The sequence below is a fragment of the Neodiprion lecontei genome, chromosome 5 (genome assembly GCF_021901455.1).
Source record: "Neodiprion lecontei isolate iyNeoLeco1 chromosome 5, iyNeoLeco1.1, whole genome shotgun sequence".
NCBI lineage: Eukaryota > Metazoa > Arthropoda > Insecta > Hymenoptera > Diprionidae > Neodiprion > Neodiprion lecontei.
In genome coordinates, this window is record NC_060264.1 from 35185935 (window position 1) to 35206077 (window position 20143).

A 20143-nucleotide genomic window follows, 5' to 3' on the forward strand; every position below is an offset into this window, starting at 1 on the left:
GCCTGCTTATCTTATTTCTTGCTTTTCCCACCAGCTGCTCGCCACTTTTTCGACCGTGCAGCAGAGAGGTCCGGTTCAGCTGTCTTCTCTCTTTCTAATTACGGCTTGAGCTCGACGCACGGGCCGCTCAGTCCAGAGAGAAACCTCTCTACACAGTTCCGTGCGCCAATCTCCACACGAAAAATTTGTCTAAATCCAGTGTCTAAATCACGTGACTAAACTGGCAAGAGAAGGGACAGCGGACAGTGAATTTCTGACGAAGGTGCAACTCTATTCCGACTTTTCCAGCGGCGCACGGCTCGAAGCTCTGGGTGTATTTGACGCCCCATAGGTAGAAGCACACGGCAGTTGAACGGTGACAATATAACTACCTACGTATACATATATCTATACGTGTCGGCATACACGTAGGACAGGCACACGAATTGGTCCTCGGTTGGACGTCACCCGAAACGCGAAAGAGCGACGAGGATTGGCGACGTCGCGACGCCTTACAGATTTATTTAGATTTAAGTATGGACACTAAAGTCGATGACGAGGGGCATCGGAGTATTAACGATGGTGACTGGATCTGCCCCGACTCCCAGTGCGTATTTTAGCAAACATGCAACGATTTTTAAATATTGTTAAACGCGTAAACCAATCGATCGGTCCGTGCATTTACCATTTGCTGTGCTCTCTCTTCTCTGTACTGTTGATACTCTCATCTGGTTCTTCCCGATATTATCTATCGTATTAGTCTATTTTATTTTGTTTTTATTTTCATTTATCACGCCGTCTCGCATTCGATTCTTCTAAGAGACGTTGCATACACCGTCAATAAAAAAAAGAACGCATCGTCGAGAATTAAGTACTTTGGTCAACTATTTTGTTTTAACTTTTACAGGTGTGGCAATGTTAATTTTGCTAGACGCAATTCTTGTAATCGGTGCGGCAAAGGTAAGTATGCAAACAGCGAGAAGACCACGTTTTTCATCCATTTCCTTATCAGATAAATAAAAAATCATCTACCCAATGTCAATCTTTTATTCTCCCTTTCAACTAAGTTATAAGTTTATCAATTCATTTTACACATATAGGTTTCACATACTAAAATTATATGTAAACTTAATACTTTGTCAATTTGGTTGTCAGTTTTGATTTTGAGAACAATCAAAACTTACCAAACTTTATTCATCTCTCATCGCATTAAGTTTGATCGATTTTCAGACAGAGGGGAATGTCCTAAGAAAAAAAAGTTAGGACAAGAGATCGGCAAAGCTGCTGCGGAGAAAAGCAGGGGCTTGTTTAGGTAACTATGACAAAAAAAAAATGGAAAAACACATGTTTAGGAAAGACACTGATTTTTTAATCAACGGCTCTTTTTTATTTGCAGTGCGGATGACTGGCAGTGCAGCAAGTGTGGTAATGTGAATTGGGCACGGAGACAGCAGTGCAATATGTGCAATGCTCCGAAATTTGGTGAGGTTGAGGAACGAACTGGGTATGGAGGCGGTTACAATGATCGTGGAGTTGTCGAGTACAAGGAGCGAAAGGATGACGATGATGACGAATATGACGAATTTGGAAGGCGGAGGAAAAAGCGAAAACTCGAAAGCAGAACTTCCGACGAGGACTCCAAGGACTCATTTAAATATGTCAGCCCACCCAGGAGCAAACCGAAAGAAGATATCAAAATTGAGGAGCTGAAACCAGAGGGAAACAAAGAGGCTGATGTAATAAGTGAAAAGCTTTGTCTGGAGAGTCGAATCCCTTACCATTTGTCTTAATTTGCAGCCACCCAAAACCCCTACTTAGTATGCAAATTAGAATCCACATATTTCATCTTTTTTTTCATTGTAGCCGTATAAATATTGCACTTACATCAGGTATGGAAGGTTCAGTTTTCTTTTCACTTTCAAGTTAATAATCTGTTTCTCTTCCATCTTCTTTCAGAATGAAGATGAGGAGGAGGAAGAAGAGGAGGATGACGATGATGGCGATTTGTCCAAATATGATCTCAGTGAATGGGACGACTTTGTTCCAACCGAAAAAACGTAATAATTGCACTAATGCTAATGTCGTATGAGTGAAAAAAAAGTACAAACAAAACTTTAACCCTTTTCAGCTTAAACTGCAAAGTTACAACCTCGCGAGATCAACGGTCAAGGTAAACACGGTACGCTGCAAGTCACTTAAAGCAGCTATTTTGAATCACAGTTTTTGTTTGGCTAACTAGATTACAGAAACTTCAGTTACTAATAATTTTTCATCTTTCGAGTCTTAGTTTTGAACTTTTCATATACGAAAGCTGCGATGCGAAACAGTTCTTCAAGGCGAATTCTATACCTACTTACCCTTATTTTGTAGTCATTCAACTTTTTACAGAAACGGTGGTGAAAGACTGGACTCTGGCACATCCAGCCAATAAATGGCTGGACAGGACAGGTTTGGTCTGGATTTTGGGTATAAACTTGATTACAAAAGACAAACTTTATGTCTGAATTGATAAAGAGATTCGCTATTCGCACTGATATCTTTTTTTCTAGAATACGATTACCTTACAAATAATAAACGGTCTGGCGAATCTTTTAGATTGAACAAAAAGTACAAATGCAAAATTTATTTTTTGTTCTCCAGATGACACAATACGCGACAAGAGTTGCTGAGTACCGATGAGCGATCATTGCTGTAAGGTGTGGCACAGTGATTTGAAAATGGCAACGCCTGATCCTGTGCCACTCGAAATCATGTTAAAAACGAGAATGAACAGCACATCCAGCACTCGTTAATACCATAGCAGAGACACGTTTACCGGTTACCACCTCACAATCAAGTTTGCAGTCTTAGATAAGCCTTTAGATCTACTAAAACCAAACCATTTTATTCCACCGAGTGATTTATGACTTTTTTATTCTCTTCATTTGGATCCTTTTTTCTCATGATAACTATTGGGTCATCGTCCTGCGCCTTAGAACATTATAAATGCTAATATCACGAACTCGAATTGCTTGAATCAAGCCAATAGTACCTAATTAAATAAGCGGGGAATACAAACCCTCGTTGCGATATCCCATTGCAGTAATGAAGTTGAAAAAAACAAGATCGGTTACACAATGAAATATTACAGACCTGTGGCTAATTTGATACAGAATTGCATAAAACAAAATTCGAAATTACTCAAAACGTCGTGTTGATAACGATTAATTTTTAGTATTATTATAAATAACGTTCTATCAACTCGCACACAGTCACATACAAAACAATAAAGACATTTGTCGTTGATTACAATGATGACACCGTCCCAGTTTACGACACGGGTGAAAAAAAAAAAAAAAGAAAATTACCATCTGCAGGCAATTACTAATTGAATCCGATGATTTATATCCTCGGTAAAAGGTGATGAATTACGAAAATTATGATAGATTAATTCTTGTATCAACTTCTTGTAAATATCTTTATTTTATTTTTCATTTATAATAAAAATCATTCTTCAACAACATAATTGTTCATAGTCAATTACTTTTTTATTTTATTTTTATTTTATGTTTTCTCTCTTTTTCTTTCTCTCGTTCTCAATTGCTCTCTCTCTCTCTCTCACTCTCTCACTCTCTCTTTGCCGCTATTGTAACACACTAAGCGACTACTATCTGGGGGCGGGGGGAGGGAGGGGCATGATTATGCACAAAGTTGGTCATAGGAAAGGATAACTGGGTAAACAGGTGAGGAGGCGTGAAACGTTTCATCAGGTATTTATATACTGTGTATCTTTATGTACAATAATAAAATTGAGCTGAATTATTTACTGGTATATCAATCATTCGTGATTCTGTTAAGAAAGAATAAACAATTTCCAATTCAATACTGGCTCTTTTCAGTTATCCATCCTATGTACAATTTGCCTTCTCATTCTTTGTTTGTAGATATTCTCTTGACTGTTATGAAAAATGAATGACTATGTATGTGTACGAATAAGATTAGGTAAAATACGTTACCTAAAATTATTATTTCAAACTATACATGTCGGCCATGTAATACAGAATAATCAATAATAATGTGTGATATACATTTTTTGTATCCCCTTATCTTGTTTCGATCTCGAACGGTACCTCAAATGATCGAGAAAAAATTCCTCGATATCTAGAGTAATACGTAAAATTAAAACGCGAGATATATCAGTCATTAGAAATCCAAGATCGTGTTTGAGCAATTTTAAAAATTATGCACATCATATCTTTGTCAGCAGTCAGTAAGGAATTGGAAAATCGAAAGAAGTTCAGACCAAGTAATTCTGTGCCACTTCTTACAAGTTGAGTCGGAGTTTCGGTGGGGTAGCATTCTATAAACTTACACCATCTTTATTTCTTCCACCCATTTTTTTTTTCATTCCATTGCCTTTTATCCCAGGACAAATCTATACCTACCCGTTCGACCGTCAAAAATACAGTAAAAAAGAAAAAGAAAAAAAAAAAAAAACATTCACGTGCATACTAAACTCAACTTACTACTTGGGCATAAAGAACTGCTGATGTGAGTGGGAGTTTGGCGGTGGGTGAAGATTGGGATGTGGAGGTCCGCTGCCCCTCGTTCCTGTTGCATAGAGCTGCTGCTGAAAGTTGTGAAACTGCTGAGCATAGTTCGGGTCTGACATGCTGGGTCCGCCGCCGACAAACGGGCTGCTTTTGAAATTGCTGGTCGCGCCTCCCATGCTCGGCGGCAAAGGCTGCGAGGCGTCGGGAGGGCCGAGGCCCATGGGACTTCCCTTGCTCCCAGGGACGTACATGCCAGGGTTTGGCTGATTTTGTACCTGAGGAACCATTTCTGGCGGGAAGACTTTGTCTGGATCCATCATGCTACCGGGAAAAACGCCACCACCGACCATATGCTGCATCCGCATAATATTCGGCTGTGGTCTCATATTCCCTACAGGTCTCATAGAGGGATGAACACCAACAGAATTGTTCATTGGTTGTCCGTCCATTCGCGGAGGTCCTCCCATACCCGGCAACCCTCCCATCACGTTTGACATTCCCGCATGTGGTCCCATATTATTGGGAACGCATCCATTCGGAAAATACTGAAGGTTCACAGACGGTGTAGACATCTTCGACTCAAGATTTGATAACGGATTTGTAAACCTCTGAAGGAAATCGAGGCTCGGTGGTCCTCGTGGCGCGTGCCCAACGTTTGGCCGTGCTGGAAGGTACTGGATGGTATTCGGAGCGCTGGGTTTTACCTAAACATGAAATTGGATTTTCAAATACTGGGTCATTGGTTCACAGAAGATGACTATGAAATAGTATAAAACACGGTTACAAGCAAATAAACAGTCAAGGAAAAATTGTAAGACCTGAACATTAGCTCCGTTGTAAGGACTAGGGCCAGGACCATGTCCCATGTGTCTCGGAGGACCGTGGCCGTCATTGGGATAAGGACCAGGGTGCATCATGGGGTGTGACATCATCGGGTTTCCCATTTTGTTGCTAATACCCGGACTACCGGTGTGAGGAGTGGGACTATAGCTGGCAGGCGGTCCGCCGAGTCCCATGCAGAGTCCCCCGACGTCACCAGGCTCACCGCCAGGCCCTGGCATGTGGCACCCGTTCATCTCTCCCATCTGCATCATGTGCTGCATACCGTGTGGATTGAACGGCATCATCCCCGTGTTTCCAGAGTGCATAGGACCATCCGGACCACCGCCTAAAGCGTTACTAGCCGCAGTGTTGGTCAGCTGCTGGCTCATCTGAGCTAGCGACGTTATCGGGTCAAAATGATTCGTACTCATTCCTCCAAGACCGCCTAATCTACCGCCGATGTTGTTCGGATTTAACGGAACGTTATCCGCGGGTTGATTCACGTTCACTGACGGCCTACTACATGGAAATCCTGGCCCCAGAGGCGGACCGCTATTCCCTGAACTTGTTGAATTTCCACATTGCTGCTGCTGCTGCTGCTGCTGCTGTTGTTGTTGTTGTTGCTGCTGTTGTTGTTGTTGTTGTTGTTGTTGTTGTTGTTGTTGCTGCTGCTGCTGCTGCTGCTGCTGCTGCTGCTGCTGCTGCTGCTGCTGCTGCTGCTGTTGTTGTTGCTGTTGCTGTTGCTGCTGTTGCTGCTGCTGCTGCTGCTGCTCTTTGCCAGATGGTGGAGAAGTGTCTACTTTAGTGTTCGGTGACGCAGGTACCGTCCTGGGGGGTCCCATGCTGTCCGAAATGTTGGTATTGTGAGGAGCCGGACTGTTTTGCGCACTTGTAGTCGTAGTTGCGCTAGTTTTATTCCCATTTTTCATAGAGTCAACCGGCGTGTGCGGTGTTGCAGTACCCGGTGTATGCGGGCTATGCAACGGCCCCGCGAACCCCCTGTTAACCCCATCCATCGAGGGACTCGCGCCTTCCGATCTAGTTGGGAACTGACTACTGCTCTCCATATTTCCAGGCATCATTCTGTTTTGCACATCATTATTGCTATTGCTCGTACTCCTGAAAATAAACGAAAGAATGGTTGGTTAAGATACTGTATTCAAAAGGTACGTACACTCGGGATATCACAATGATATACATTGTACATGGAGTCATAAAATTGTTATACATTGCAAAGCAAAATACCAAAATGTGAGGTTACACTTACGTTGGCAAATTCGTGTCTTTGAGACTGGTGTTTGGCTGTTTTTGTATCGTGAGTTCCTGCCCCTCAAAGGTATTAAGATATTGAATTTGTTGAGGACTGGGTACTGGCATAAGATTTGCCTCTTTGACACCGCTCGCGTTCACCGCTGTATTATGTTGCTGTTTCTGCTGTGCCAGTGATTGCAACGTTCGGCAAAACATACCATCCATTGCTAAAAACAAAAATTATGCGTTATACTTTAAGAATGATACTGAACCTCATGGAACAATGATGAAAATTAGCATCTTGAAATGATGAAGTATTAGGTTCACACCAAAATGACAATCTACATAAAGAATAAAATGTGAAAAAAATTGAAACTCTAAGCGATGCAATCACTTTTCTTTCTACTTACTGGTAGATGGTTGACTAGATGGAAAGTCAAGGGTGTCCTTTTGAGTTGTGGCTCCATTAGGACTGAGGGCAGTGAGGTGTGAATGTGAGATGGGGGTCCCTGGGTTGCTGTGGTTCAGTCTAGGCCCTGGTGCTCCAGTGGGAGGGCCAGCTCCAGGATTGGGAGAATCCTGACTCGTAGGACTCTGGCCAGTGAGATGTCCAGATCTTTGTACATTATTTCCAAGTTGAAACTGCCTGTTGCAATCTGCCGGGGAATTCAGAGCCGAACTAGCACGTGGCGAAGGAAGAGACAAGTTGCTAGTTGGATTGTTGGGCGACGATGGGTTTGGGCTCTGTATGGCAATTGGCACGCTCGCCGACCTCGTTGTCTGGTGATAAGGAGGCGGAGGTCCCTGGCCACGTGGTGTCGGTCCGATGCCTGCCCCTCTCAAAGTTGCAGTGTTAGGACTGCCTACCCCTACCTATAACGAGATGTTCATATTTTAACCTCTGAAACATTGAATCGGAGCATCTGACTACCATAGAATCAACTAATATAGACCTTATTTTTGCCGTCAAAAAAGTGGTGTTGCAATTTGTGCCAGTCAACGGCAGGCGGGCCTGCTAAAGGGCCGCTAGAAACATTCCCCGCGCCTTGTGCAGGTGCCTGAGGAGGCCCTTGGGTAGGGTCCAAGCCGCCAGCAGCAGGGCCTTCGTCTTTGCGCTCGGGGAAAAGCATCATATGCATTTTTCTTATAGTGGCAAGCTGCTCTTCACGGTGCAGACGTTGCTGAGGGGTCAAATTCTCGTCAGGTACCTTGACACCCTGCAGAGAAGGCTGCAGACCTGAGGAACCAGGACTGTTCGGTGCCCCCAGGAGGCTTGGGCTGTGGCCCAATGCGGTGCTAGTTGGTGGCTGAGAGTTACCTGTCCAGGATCAAAAATCGTTGACGTCATCAATCATATACATACAACCGCTGCTTTTCCATAGCCCTTCTAAGCTCCGGGCAGCCAATTAAAAATACGATTCACCGCTCTCCAAACAACATTCAACATTCGTTCATTTTTATTACTTTCGGTCAAAAAACGGATAGTCGAATTTCGTTTGGTCTAACTCAATTATTAGCGGTAATACCTGGGTTGTTAGGGGAGTTCGGCACAAGGCAAGGCACATCGATATTGTTATCGTCGAGGGAGGAGTCTGGGTTGCCCATTGAGCTACTGCCATTCAAGTTTCTGATTGTACTTTGCTCATTCCAAAACGGAGGCGCATTGGGCTCAAGTGCAGGAAGGTCCGGCGGCTGCTCGGTGGGAAAAGCACTATTCGGCCCGCCCTGTTGGCCTTTCTGCTTCATCATCGCTAGATTATTCAACCACTGGGCAGGGTTTGGTCTGAACTGGTTCACCTTACTAGGGTGTTTCTGAAACGACAATGGTGATAAAAAAATCCTTCTATTTCAATAATCTGCAGAAATATACCAATTGCTATCTTCGCTCAGTGGTTTACAAAATAAATCAATACGCTATGGTGGTCTCAACTATGCTTCAATATTGATATCTGTCATTATCAAGTTTAATTTGATAGAAAATTATTGAATCATTGGAAGAATAAAAAAGTTAACAAGTTACGATAAAAGGGAGCAATTTCTGCAATTAATGACTTAAAGGTATATTATATTTCAAAATTTAAATAAAATACCCTGACTTTTCCTGACTTTCCAGATTTGTGACGATCCTGCCTACGTACCTCCAGATACTTCTTGGTGCCTGGCTGTGCGCAATGATAAGCAATTATCGATGGGAATTGTCCCTGCAAAACCGCTTCTGCGCCTTTATTTGCCAGCATAGTAGAAAATACAAATATCTGGCTCTGCTGTTGCATGTACTGAGCATCCCCTCCGCCTGTGCCAGTGCCCATTTGCTTGGCAAGCACATTGCTCACTAGGGGTTGAATTCCGTCAGACGAGAGTCCAACGCTTGCTGCGCAGTCTGGGTAAAATAATAAATAGTAATCGTTAATCTATGCCCAAGGTGAAAAATTAACCAAGATACCGAGTGCGCACCATTTTGCAGATCATCGCCAGGATGGTTCTGTTCATTTTCCTGTTTTACAGAGCCAAGTATGGATTGATTATTAGTACTATTTTGATTTTCTTGAGACATAGTGCCATCCGTGTGATTGGGATCGATGTTTGAATCCCTTTGGCATTCCGTCGATTCCTCCCTGATGGTGTTCTCATTATTGCCAGTTCCTGCTACCCCGGACTCCTCCTTTATTTTAACCGAATCTGTATCAGGTTCCTCCTTGACGACGGTGGTCGTAACGCACGTTGCTTCGCTCGATTTTTTCTCCGTTTTCATTTTCGTATTATCGGAGACGAGCGACGACGACGTCAAACGGCTGTTGATACTTTTTCACCACTGAGCAGCATGGCCAGTCTAGTTTTTCAATCCATCCATGATTAAGGATACAATTCCACCGATACAACATCCAATGATTAACTCAAGATATTCTTTAGATCTCTTGTCCGTCAAGAAAGATTGGAAAAAAAAAATACCCAAAAAAACACAGGAGCGAAAAGATGAAAAGAAATAAAAATAAGAATATCCAATATCCACACTCGAGCACACACACGCGCGAGAAAAGCACAAAACTGAAAAACTCGTGATATGCGAAGTGAGAATAAATTTTTAAAAAAAGTATGTAGGAACTACGTATTACGTGCACTGATCAAGGCAGCAGCGTGTCCCCGACCAGAAGCATGTTTTGGCTTCACCTTCGGCCAGCAGAGTGTTATTGTTCGGCTGGGACGCGGGGGAGGAATCACCTGATGCGAGAATGGAGGTTGAAATTGCTTTACTTCACGCAGGATACGTCGCACTTGTTCGCACGGACAGTTGTTTATTATCCGATTTTATAGGCACTGGGAGAACTGGGTTGATGGTAAAACGCTCCGCTCGACGGCGGATTGAGTTCAGAGTCGCGAGAGTCGAGAGGCCGAAATGTCAGCCCATAAAGCCTCGGATTACCGAGGTCTGCATGCCTTCGGCCGTGGAAAATTTTTTATCCGTTATACAGACGCCGGTATTACTGTTATTGAGGCTTGTCCACCGATCGACGACGTTACACTTGATTTTCACCGCCTAGAACCTCAGCATTGTGTTTCTTCAGCTTTTATTTGTCACTTCATGGTCGCTTTGCTTATTTATTTCTTTTCAAACACGCTTGCCAACCCCTAGCCAATTGTTAATTCATCAAGGGTATACACGGTATACAATATCAGATTTTGTTACTAGATTTTTCGTTCAGATCTGCCACTATTAAGTGCAGTATTGCCATGTATATTATGTACGGTGCATTCAACCATTTGCTGGGAGTTCTGACGATGATCGGTGGTTCTGTGTTTCACCCGCTCTACTTGGATTGTTGGTGATCTCTATTTCACTTCTAGAGAATTAGGTCCATGAATTTTCAGCGCTACCGCAGTTCATTTTGTAACTCAGCCATGGGAAAAGGAACGAATATAGTTCACGGACAGTGCCCGAAATTTTGAAACACGACCGAACGTTGTATAGTTAGTCCATATGATAAAGTAACACAAGCGCGAGGTGCTGCCATCTAACGTTTTATCTCGCTCGTAAATGCGTGGCGAAAAGTGTGCAACATTATAAAATCATTACTCGGGCTGGTATGTGTGAAAGATAAAAATTGGATACAAAAATAACAATAAAATAAAAATTATCGACCGATCTATTCGTAGACAAAGCGATGAAAGGATAAAAGTGACGAAAGAATCTCCGGCTGAAATCCATACCGTGAGATATCAGCGGCGACCCAGTAGAAACAATATCGGACAACTAGTGCGTGTTGAACCAGTGACGCCGCAACACAAAGAAATTACGCATATGAACAAGCGCAATAGCGACAGACGCGACAGCATCGAACTGCAGTGCGAGTCAGGATAGTTGCTAGAACTACGCAAGATTCTACAAGCAACGTTGAGGAGGAGACATTTTCATCGCGTTTATAGGCGATAGAATTCGATCACCGAGTAACGGTAATAAAAGCATCCTATCGTTTGACAATAAAAGAAGTGTGTTAGGCGGGGGGTAAAGCGCATCGGCATGAGTGCGTGTTTACGTTCGGTACCAAAACACCAATGACCTTGAAACTCGTGATTATTCGGGGGTCACGTGACGCACGGGACGGCCAGGGATTGGCGGACCGCGACGCGTACCCTGCGCCCCTGGGATGCTCGATAGATCGTTTCGCAAGATGAAGTCCGAATCAAAACCTTTGTTGACAGCTCAAACAGAAAAGGCGAATCATTACACGTAAGTAGTGCCTGGCGGGGCCCCCGAGTGTGACGACAGACAGTGGTGCAGTGCTCACGGTCCAGTGTACAACGAATAATGTGTAGTTCTGTGGATTCGCATTCCAGATATTTGAAGGAATTCCGCGTGGAACAATGCCCCCTCTTTATACAACGCAAATGCACCCAGCACAGGCCCTTCACCTGCTTCAACTGGCACTTTATGAACCAGCGGCGACGAAGGCCCGTAAAAAAACGTGATCGGACCTTCAATTACAGCGCCGACAATTACTGCACCAAGTACGATGAGACAACCGGCCTTTGTCCCGACGGAGACGAGTGAGTACTTCCTTATCTCCCCTCCCCATCCCCATCCCCCTTTACCCTCCGTCCAACACCCACCCGCTTTTTTTTCTTATCGTCGCCCATATTTAACCACCCTTGGAAGCTCGAACATTATTTTCTTACATCATTCGGACCGCGCTACCCGCCAATTTCTCACGCCGTCGCGGCTCTCCACACGATTTTCGCATTATTTTCACACACGCCAGGAGCTGATTTTGCACAAAGGAACTCTGTCGGTATTGATTTTCTCCTACTTATCCTAACAACAAAGAACCAACACTGCCTTGTACTCTTTCATATTATTGTCATTTATCCTACACAGTTGTTTGTTCACCAATAATAAATCCATACTGTATACCAGGGATGGCCAACCGATCGATCGATCCTGGCTACCAGGCCAGTCGATCGCGACAAAGCAAAGAAAAATACATAACTGTCAAACAAATATTTCTTGTAATTCTGCGGTAAAGATTTGAGATTGGTAGATCGCACAGAGTCTGGACAGTAAACGATAGATCTCGGGTCCGATCAAGTTGGTTATCCCTGCTGTATACCGACGATCGTTCTACAATTTGACCACTTCACTAGTCATTGTTGTTTACTGGTTAATTTGCAGAACCAAAGTGACCTGCTTACCTGCGTTACCAATTTCATATTATCTTTGTTATGTCCGCGTTACAAATAATGCATTCTAAACTTCTATTTCCTTCAATGATTACACCGTCAGCAAATGAGAGCTGATGACCCAATGGATAAATGGTCAAAAAGCATCAGGTTCATTCTGTACAGAGTTGTTGTCTAGGCTCTAATCATTATTGTGGCTTGCCGTTTGCCTCAAGTTTAACAGACTGTCTAAAAACTTGCTTAAATTTCTTGTAGTTGGCCAAACTATAGGTGATATTGGTTAAAAAGAATTTAATCCCCTTAGAATGAATAATATTGAGTGTTTTACATCTCGTACTGTTAAAAAATAGATCAGTTATTTTTAGCGAATATGAAGGATTATCAAAACGTTCTGTAAAATATACACAGCATTCCTTTAATCGTATTTAAGGATGCAGGTTCTACGTCATCGTCAATGTCACAAATTATCCAGAATATGGCATCATAGAATTTTGACTCGGGACTATGTAATTTCACAAAACTATATTTTAGTTCGAATCGTCATTCGGGGGATAAATTTTAAATTTGATACGTTCATTGGTTCTTAATTTCTGTTAATTAGAATCAGCCAATCGATGCCTTTTTCAATAGTAGGGAACGCAAAGGCAAAGTAGAATGATTGGGTTTTAAATTTCTGCCTGGTCCAGATGTCCGTTCCTGCACCGTACTGCGGGGGATACGGAGAGACGGTATCACCTCCGCTACTACAAAACCTGCATGTGCGTTCACGACACCGATTCAAGGGGTTTCTGCGTAAAAAATGGTCCACACTGCGCGTTTGCACATGGAAATCATGATCTGCGACCGCCGGTATATGACATCAAGGAGATTCAGGCCCTTGAGAACCCAGATTCAGATCCAAACTCGTCGACGAATGGGCCAAACATACTGGATAAAGAAAGGAATCTCATGAACGAAGACCCCAAATGGCAGGACACCAATTATGTACTAGGAAATTACAAGACTGAGCCGTGCAAACGACCGCCTCGGCTCTGCAGGCAAGGCTATGCCTGCCCGCAGTATCATAACAGCAAAGACAAAAGGCGCAGCCCTAGGAAGTACAAGTACAGGTGAATTTTTATAATTATTCTGTGCATTCATATACGATTAGGTATCACCCTTGGTATCACCCTTGGTATCAAAATGATGTTTTTCAATATCAAATTCCTTCAAAGATCCACACCGTGTCCAAATGTTAAACATGGGGAAGAATGGGGTGAGCCTGGTAACTGCGAGCAAGGCGATGCCTGCACTTATTGCCACACGCGAACAGAGCAGCAGTTTCATCCGGAAATATACAAGTCTACAAAGTGCAACGACGTGCAGCAGGCTGGTTATTGTCCTCGCGGCGTATTTTGCGCCTTCGCACACGTTGACCGTGAGTGTAACCTCATCAATCGTACGTAACAATGTCTTTTCATAAAGATTGTAAGCTTAGGATGTGTGATAAATGTACTTTACTAGCTTGACGTGACACATTATTTTATTTGTGTAAATTTTTATTCTTGACTGTTCTCTCGCAAAACACAATTTCCTTCCTTCAAAGCATGCATTTAAACAAATTAATTTCCAGTCCAGCTGTAGAAGATCATGCTAATAAATGTGTTTATCGTAATTCAATTTTGATTATATTTTTTTTTTAAATTTATTCATTTGAATTTTGGCCATTTCTCGGGTTTACAATTTCACAAATTTTATAGTATTTTCGTAAAACAGTAAACAGTCGAGTTTCAGATTTGGAATGAATAATGGTAATAATTGAATTTGGGCTGCATGAATATTGACTTGCGTGATTTGGGGAAACTGGTCAAGTTGCGATCGTAAATCATGTTAGTTCTTTCTTTTGTAAAGACTTCTCCACTATGAAATCTAGTCAATAGTTTGTCAGTAAATTGTAAATTGCCATTATATTCTATGCTTGAGTCGTTTGGGTTTCATCTTGTGTTAAACCATAAACTTAACTGTGAGAATCGCTCAAGATTGATATATTGAAAAATTGGTACGGTATGCTGATGGAGCAGTCTTGCCAACAGAAGAAATGAGCCTCGCGAGGGATATGGCCGTGCCTCTTGACGGCACCAACATCGCCGACCTAATAAGCAGCGTTCTGACACCCGACAAAAAGCTTCACGACAAGGATAAACCACCGAGCGATAGCAGTGTAAGTCTATATGTTCCTATTCTTCATTAATTTCATACTCATTGTCTGAGCTAAACGAGACCGAAGGCAACCTCGGATACATTGAGAAAACTCTTGACAATGGCACGGATGCGGTAGTTCTTTTGTTTCTATCCCAATTTTATGGATTCATAATTTTATTGCATCATTGTCGATGGTAGACAACTGACAATCACAGATTCGTTTAGTTTACCGGGTTTCAGAATGGCAGTGGGGGAGATGTCTCGGAATCTGCTAGCACGACCAGCAGCATCGGGAGCAATAGTTCTCACAGCAAGGCGCCGGGTGCTCAACTTCACAATTCATCTTCCGCTGCTTCAGCAGCCGCTCATCAAAAACTCACAAGCATACTTTACAACTCCTCGTCAATTCTACAAGCTGTAAATATGAAATACCATTAATTTATCTTTGAAGATGGCTCTATACTCTATCCGTTACCATTTTTTCAGAGTGAAATAAGGAAGCAAATGATGGCAATAGAGAGCGATCCTCTTTTGAACAAAGCTGAAAAAGCTCAACGCAAACAAAGTCTCTACATAGCTTTCAATCTCAATGGCACACTTGGTAGTCACTCTTTGGGCTCAACTGTATCTCCTCGCTCAACGTCTTTCTACCCTAGCGATACAGTTGAATCTGTTATCGGTATGTTGAACAAATAAGATGAATTACCTAAACTCAGTTGGCGAGAAATAGAATACTATTCATTTAAGAATATCAGAAAAACGACTGTGTTCATTTCTAATCGTGTGTACAAATGTTTATCCATATTTTTAGGCAATGCACTGGATGACATACATTTGGATGACCCGTTGAGCTTAGTAGACTCTATTCATAGAGATAGTAATTCGCCAATGAGCAATTCTATATCGGCTGGTTTGGCTAGCTCTGGTTTATTAGGAAGTTCAGCTCCGGTGAATATACCTGGAATGACGGAAAGATCTGTACTCAGTAATTTTTCACCATCCACTTCAAGTCCTCTACAACAATTACAGTCTGCTGGTTTTCTTACCGGGTCAAGATTTTCTCATCAAGATTCAATGGAATCGGTAAATAGAGAGACATTGATTAAATATACTGAATTTCCTTAATTTAATTTATTTGCTAAATGAAAAGTACTCTTGCTTATTTTCCCCTTCTACGTTACGTCTTATCTTTCTCCATAGACCATGCCTTTCATGAGCCAAGCTTCGGATCCGTTCAGCAATCACATCTCTCAACTCAGTAGCTCTGCCTCAAAACTCAGCGGATTTAACAGCAGTTTATTCGACTTTGCGAATCAGGGCATGTCTCCGTCTCGTGCTCAGCCACTCCCAGCTTCACCCTTAGTCAACGCATTCTCCATTAGTCCCAGCAATACAGGCACATTATCAGAGGTGAGTAAGCGACCGGCCAATCTTTTTTTTTTTCCCCTTTACAATGAACCGAAAATAATACAATAGATAGCAAAAACGGGCAAATATGTAGAAGAAATTAGCTGAATCAAATTATTTCATTCTGAACGATGACGAGGATTTTTATTCAAGCCTCCGTTCGTTGAATTCGATCAGGTTCAAAGGCTCCGGGAAGAACTGACTTCGAGTCGTGCACAACTCGCGACGTGGGACGAGCGCATAAACCAGGCAAGAGCTGCTTGTACAGCCTGGCAGCTGGAAAGTGAAGAAGCTAAGCGTAAAGCGTCTATTGCCGAACAACAGAGGGATGAGGTGATTGTTTATCCTCCATTTTATCGGGGAGTTTTCCACTCAAGTTCAGACGTGCTTATACTATTAATTGCCACGTTCATGATGTAAGCAATTGCAGTATAAGTCGTATTAATTACCCCTGGTGAAAATAATGATACATTCCATTAGCACCCTCAAATAGTCATACAAATATAGATTTGCTTTGTGATAGACAAAGCTGTTTTTTTTTTTTTTATTTTCCCCTTTTCCAGCCCGCAGGCTAAGTTGAGGTTCATGGAATGTTGCAAAAAAACTTATTACTTTGTCAGTTTAGATAGCAGATAACAGTCTAGGTTTGAATTTTTATGGACATTGCGTTATTTCGTCGATAAATCAACAGTGGAAAATAATTTTTTGGTTAATATTAACAAATTTTCCAGATGATTGAGTAAACTTCTCTTAGTTTTTAAGAATCTTGGTAGAAAGCTCCCCGTTGTAAAAAATCATTGTTCAATCACAAGAGAGATGCATTGTACTTTAGAGCATGGATTGCTTGCAGGCCTTGTTGCAGGTAAAAGCATTGAGAGTTGAAAACGAAGCGACCGTGGGTGGACCTTATCTTCATGCCCTAAGAAGGACTAGCGAGCTCAGATCACTGTCCATAGCGACGCTCAAATCTCTGCAATCTCAACTACGATCTGACCTTGAGGAAGTAGAAAAGGTAAACCATTCAAACATGTTTAATAAAAAATTGTTGGTTGTCAGTTTCTATGCGAGCAGAAGCGCGAATAGAATTTTACATTGACAACTCTTTATCTTTCGCCATTCGGCAATGCATAAAGATTTTTTCGTCATACAATCACCAGTCCATCTCCGAATAGGAGTCGCTTCTGCGTCGGTTAATGAAATTGCTCTTTGTTGAGGCTTAGATTATGTTTTCAGGTACTCTATCTCGAAACTGCAACAAAATGCATGGTCTGCGAGGAACAGAACCGAACAGTTACTTTGTCACCATGCAACCACTACGTTGTGTGTTCGGGTTGTGCACCAAATCAGCGTGAATGTCCTTACTGCCAGACACCGGTCGTCTCCACCAGTCAAGCCTGAGCTACAATTCATTGAAATTTTACTAATGCATTTATTATCTTAAAACGGTGAAGGATCTTACTTGTCTTTTACTAAAGAGAGAAAAAAAAAAGCAGCAGTAATTGGGTAATTATTATACCACGTTATACCACTCGCAGTTTCGAACCGAAACAAAAACTGAAATAGGGTTGAAATAGGATAGTCGTTGAAAATGGTAATATATCGAGGGACGCAAGTATACGGCAAACACGCCTTAATAATTGAAAATCTGAGTTTCTTATACTTCTCATTGATTTTTTAAATATCTTTTTTCTTATATTATTATTATTATTATTATTATTATTATTATTATTTTCGTACAACCCGATTACCTTACCGATTGATTAATTTTGCATTCCGATAATCGCTTCTTTTTTTTTTTCTTTATATATATATCATGCTTTTATATCTAACTTGTTCCTTGCAGTTGATGAATGAATATTACCTCGACATGTATATGCGTGTGTGTGTTATTTCATTGAACTAAGTTTTCCGCCACATTCAAATGTACTAAAAAAAAAAAGAAAGGTTAGCTAACACCGAGAGTTACTGATAATGTATATTATTTTCTGATTTCATATGTTCAAAACCACAGCTAAAAATACAAAAATTGCAGTATTCAGTTCCTCATTCACATGTAACTTTTACTTTTGTACACAGTGTACTCGTGTAATCGCAATAATAGGTATATTTGTTTGATGAAACAGTGTTAAGAAAGAGAAAAAACAGGCTACTGATACTGGATGAATAAGTTTATAGTGACTGTCAATGAGATTTTTTATTTTTTCATGACACAAACTTGACAATTTCGATTTACCGATTTTGCATAGAAGGTCAAATCCAAATAAAATAATTTCACATTTTTTTCTCTATCTAATCTCGATAATTGTAACTTTTGCAAAAATTTAAGAAATAAATTCGTAATTGCGAGTATAATACTATGAACAAACGGAAAAAAAATATATATATATATATATATAAACTGATACCGTTGAAAGAAAAGTGCAGATATACAATCTACCTATGAATGTTTAAGACATTTAATTCAAGCAAGTAATAACACTAACCTACTGTTATTTTATCGCCGCGTTTACATTTTCATATTACGAAAAAGCTTCTATACGTACATATTATATAAATATATACATAAATGAAAAGAAAAATAATAGTACGGATGCTTTGAGTAGAACAACGGCGTTGAAATGTTAAATGTGTACTAATTATGGAACTAAAAATTCAATTTTAATATTGTATAGACGTAAAGTCGAAAGGGTTAAGCAGCTGTCAAAGACGTTACTTACTTTTGACGTTAGTGTATAAAATATCTAAATCCCGGCGAAATTATGTGGCGTAAATTTGAACTTTTGTAGAAATTAAGGGAACGCGTATTAGAGTGCTTTAAAATTTTTCTACAGTGTTTTGAGTTATGTACAGGTTACATACCTGTATGCTGCAATGAATACGTAACTAAAGCACGTGTACGATTTAATAATTTACTCTATAAATTTTGCTCATACTGATAAAAGGGTATATACATACATACGTAGATACATACACGCATACACTACTATGTATACGTATGCATGTACAGTTTGTATATCGATTTGTTTCACTTTTTTCCCCGGAACATCCGGTATGTCAGCCGTTTCATATGATATGTTAACTAAAATATTGTATTTACTATGAAATAAATATGTATCGTGTTAAGCGAGTAGTTGAGGGAGGCATACAAGGAGAATTAGAAAGACGACGAGCAGGACTAGTTTAGGTGGCTAGGATAGATAGGCGGTTATCAAATTTTTTCTTCATAGACAAAAAGTATCAAAATAAAATCAACCTTAAAGACTATTATTATTAATAATATTATTATTATTATTATCATTATTATTACTACAACTGTTATTATCGTCATCAATATTAATTTTTATTTAATATTATACTTTTATAACCGTCGTTGTAATACCCGCACCGCACAATAAGCTTACATGTATTCATTCACAATTTATAATTAAAGCAAAGGTTTGATTATCACATAAGCTCACGAAGGTATCTAATCATACATACATGTGTGCACATATGCACGTACATATAATATGTATATTTTTCGATGCTGAAATGTGCGAGAGAAGGGTATTAAACGAGAATAAATCTTACTTAATTATCTCAATATCGAACATTGTAGAATCACGAAAAGTTCGCGATCAAGTTTTCAATTACGTCTTGTTTTTTCTACACTATTAGATAAAAAAGAGCAAAAAAAAAAAAAAATATTCACTTACCTATCGCTTAAAGTTAGTAATAACATCATAGAAAACAATATAAAATGAAACAAGCAAAGAAAATATGTTGAGGCCAAAAATGAGATATTCTCCTTTTGTTAGTTCAATTCTCAAAGATTACAAGTGAAGAAACAAATATAATGTATACATAAAATATACGATTACTCTTCTATGGTATGGATGGGCTCGTATCGTCTATACTCTATAGCATTATATTTTTCGTTACATTTATATACGCATAATGAAGAGAAAAAAAGGAAGAAAAAATATGCTATTCATCAGATTTTGTAGCTTTCAATAATATTGCGCATCTCTTATCAAACAAATGACCGAAATTCATACATAAACATTTACTACTAATAATAATAGTGAAATGCGTTCTAATAAGATTTTTCTAGAACAAAAGAAAAATGCAAAAAAAAATCAAAATTTTTTGTTATATTTAATGTAAAACTTAGAAGCTCAGTCGAATGGCAATGAAATTGAGCAAATTTCCTTGTTAATCGATAGCCGTACATGCCATAGCTTTTTTTCAATTACATACTCCATAAGATTAATCAATTTAGACCTAGGGTAATATATTTTTCAATTGTGTTTGTGCAG

At 40.4% G+C, this 20143-nt stretch overlaps 3 protein-coding genes across 33 annotated transcripts; 2 read left to right on the forward strand and 1 right to left on the reverse strand.

The window, feature by feature from the left end:
• The first annotated feature begins 176 nt into the window (after positions 1-176).
• LOC107217315 (zinc finger Ran-binding domain-containing protein 2) lies at positions 177-3370 on the forward strand. 16 transcript variants are annotated; one of them, XM_046740420.1, is made up of 8 exons: positions 182-586; positions 887-939; positions 1210-1291; positions 1376-1715; positions 1936-2036; positions 2108-2149; positions 2350-2445; positions 2620-3370. In XM_046740420.1, the coding sequence occupies exons 1-7, from the start codon at positions 516-518 to the stop codon at positions 2408-2410; spliced, it is 750 nt and encodes a 249-aa protein (XP_046596376.1). In that variant the 5' UTR covers positions 182-515; the 3' UTR covers positions 2411-2445; positions 2620-3370. The 16 variants fall into 16 exon arrangements, 13 of the variants coding, with proteins under 13 accessions (XP_046596382.1, XP_046596376.1, XP_046596377.1 ...); XM_046740421.1 differs by having other exon boundaries at positions 2350-2432; XM_046740419.1 differs by having other exon boundaries at positions 2350-2427.
• On the reverse strand, positions 2919-10508 carry LOC107217285 (protein BCL9 homolog). The gene is made up of 9 exons (XM_046740427.1): positions 9039-10508; positions 8723-8964; positions 8111-8396; positions 7538-7902; positions 6995-7457; positions 6601-6811; positions 6006-6452; positions 5330-5897; positions 2919-5215 (listed from the first exon to the last, which is right to left on the reverse strand). Exons 1-9 carry the CDS (start codon positions 9334-9336, stop codon positions 4484-4486), a joined length of 3612 nt encoding a protein of 1203 aa, XP_046596383.1. The 5' UTR covers positions 9337-10508; the 3' UTR covers positions 2919-4483.
• Positions 10509-10680: 172 nt separating this feature from the next.
• On the forward strand, positions 10681-19593 carry LOC107217287 (RING finger protein unkempt). 16 transcript variants are annotated; one of them, XM_046740395.1, is made up of 12 exons: positions 10681-11310; positions 11397-11627; positions 12944-13366; positions 13472-13695; positions 14318-14457; positions 14664-14855; positions 14925-15117; positions 15250-15521; positions 15639-15848; positions 15999-16178; positions 16678-16857; positions 17079-19593. In XM_046740395.1, exons 1-12 carry the CDS (start codon positions 11228-11230, stop codon positions 17241-17243), a joined length of 2493 nt encoding a protein of 830 aa, XP_046596351.1. In that variant the 5' UTR covers positions 10681-11227; the 3' UTR covers positions 17244-19593. The 16 variants fall into 16 exon arrangements, with proteins under 16 accessions (XP_046596351.1, XP_046596354.1, XP_046596352.1 ...); XM_046740398.1 differs by having other exon boundaries at positions 14679-14855; XM_046740396.1 differs by having other exon boundaries at positions 14330-14457.
• Positions 19594-20143: the final 550 nt, after the last annotated feature.

Coding starts and splice junctions, on each gene's coding strand:
- LOC107217285 (XM_046740427.1), bottom strand. CDS start 9,336: ATGAAAACGGAGAAAAAATCGAGCGAAGCAACGTGCGTTACGACCACC. Junction 8,965..9,038: donor TGGCGATGATCTGCAAAATG/GTGCGCACTCGG, acceptor TATTTTACCCAG/ACTGCGCAGCAAGCGTTGGA. Junction 7,458..7,537: donor TTTTTGACGGCAAAAATAAG/GTCTATATTAGT, acceptor ATCTCGTTATAG/GTAGGGGTAGGCAGTCCTAA.
- LOC107217315 (XM_046740418.1), top strand. CDS start 516: ATGGACACTAAAGTCGATGACGAGGGGCATCGGAGTATTAACGATGGT. Junction 1,292..1,375: donor AAAAGCAGGGGCTTGTTTAG/GTAACTATGACA, acceptor TTTTATTTGCAG/TGCGGATGACTGGCAGTGCA. Junction 1,716..1,935: donor AGGGAAACAAAGAGGCTGAT/GTAATAAGTGAA, acceptor ATCTTCTTTCAG/AATGAAGATGAGGAGGAGGA.
- LOC107217287 (XM_046740395.1), top strand. CDS start 11,228: ATGCTCGATAGATCGTTTCGCAAGATGAAGTCCGAATCAAAACCTTTG. Junction 11,628..12,943: donor CTTTGTCCCGACGGAGACGA/GTGAGTACTTCC, acceptor TGCCTGGTCCAG/ATGTCCGTTCCTGCACCGTA. Junction 16,858..17,078: donor ACCTTGAGGAAGTAGAAAAG/GTAAACCATTCA, acceptor TTATGTTTTCAG/GTACTCTATCTCGAAACTGC.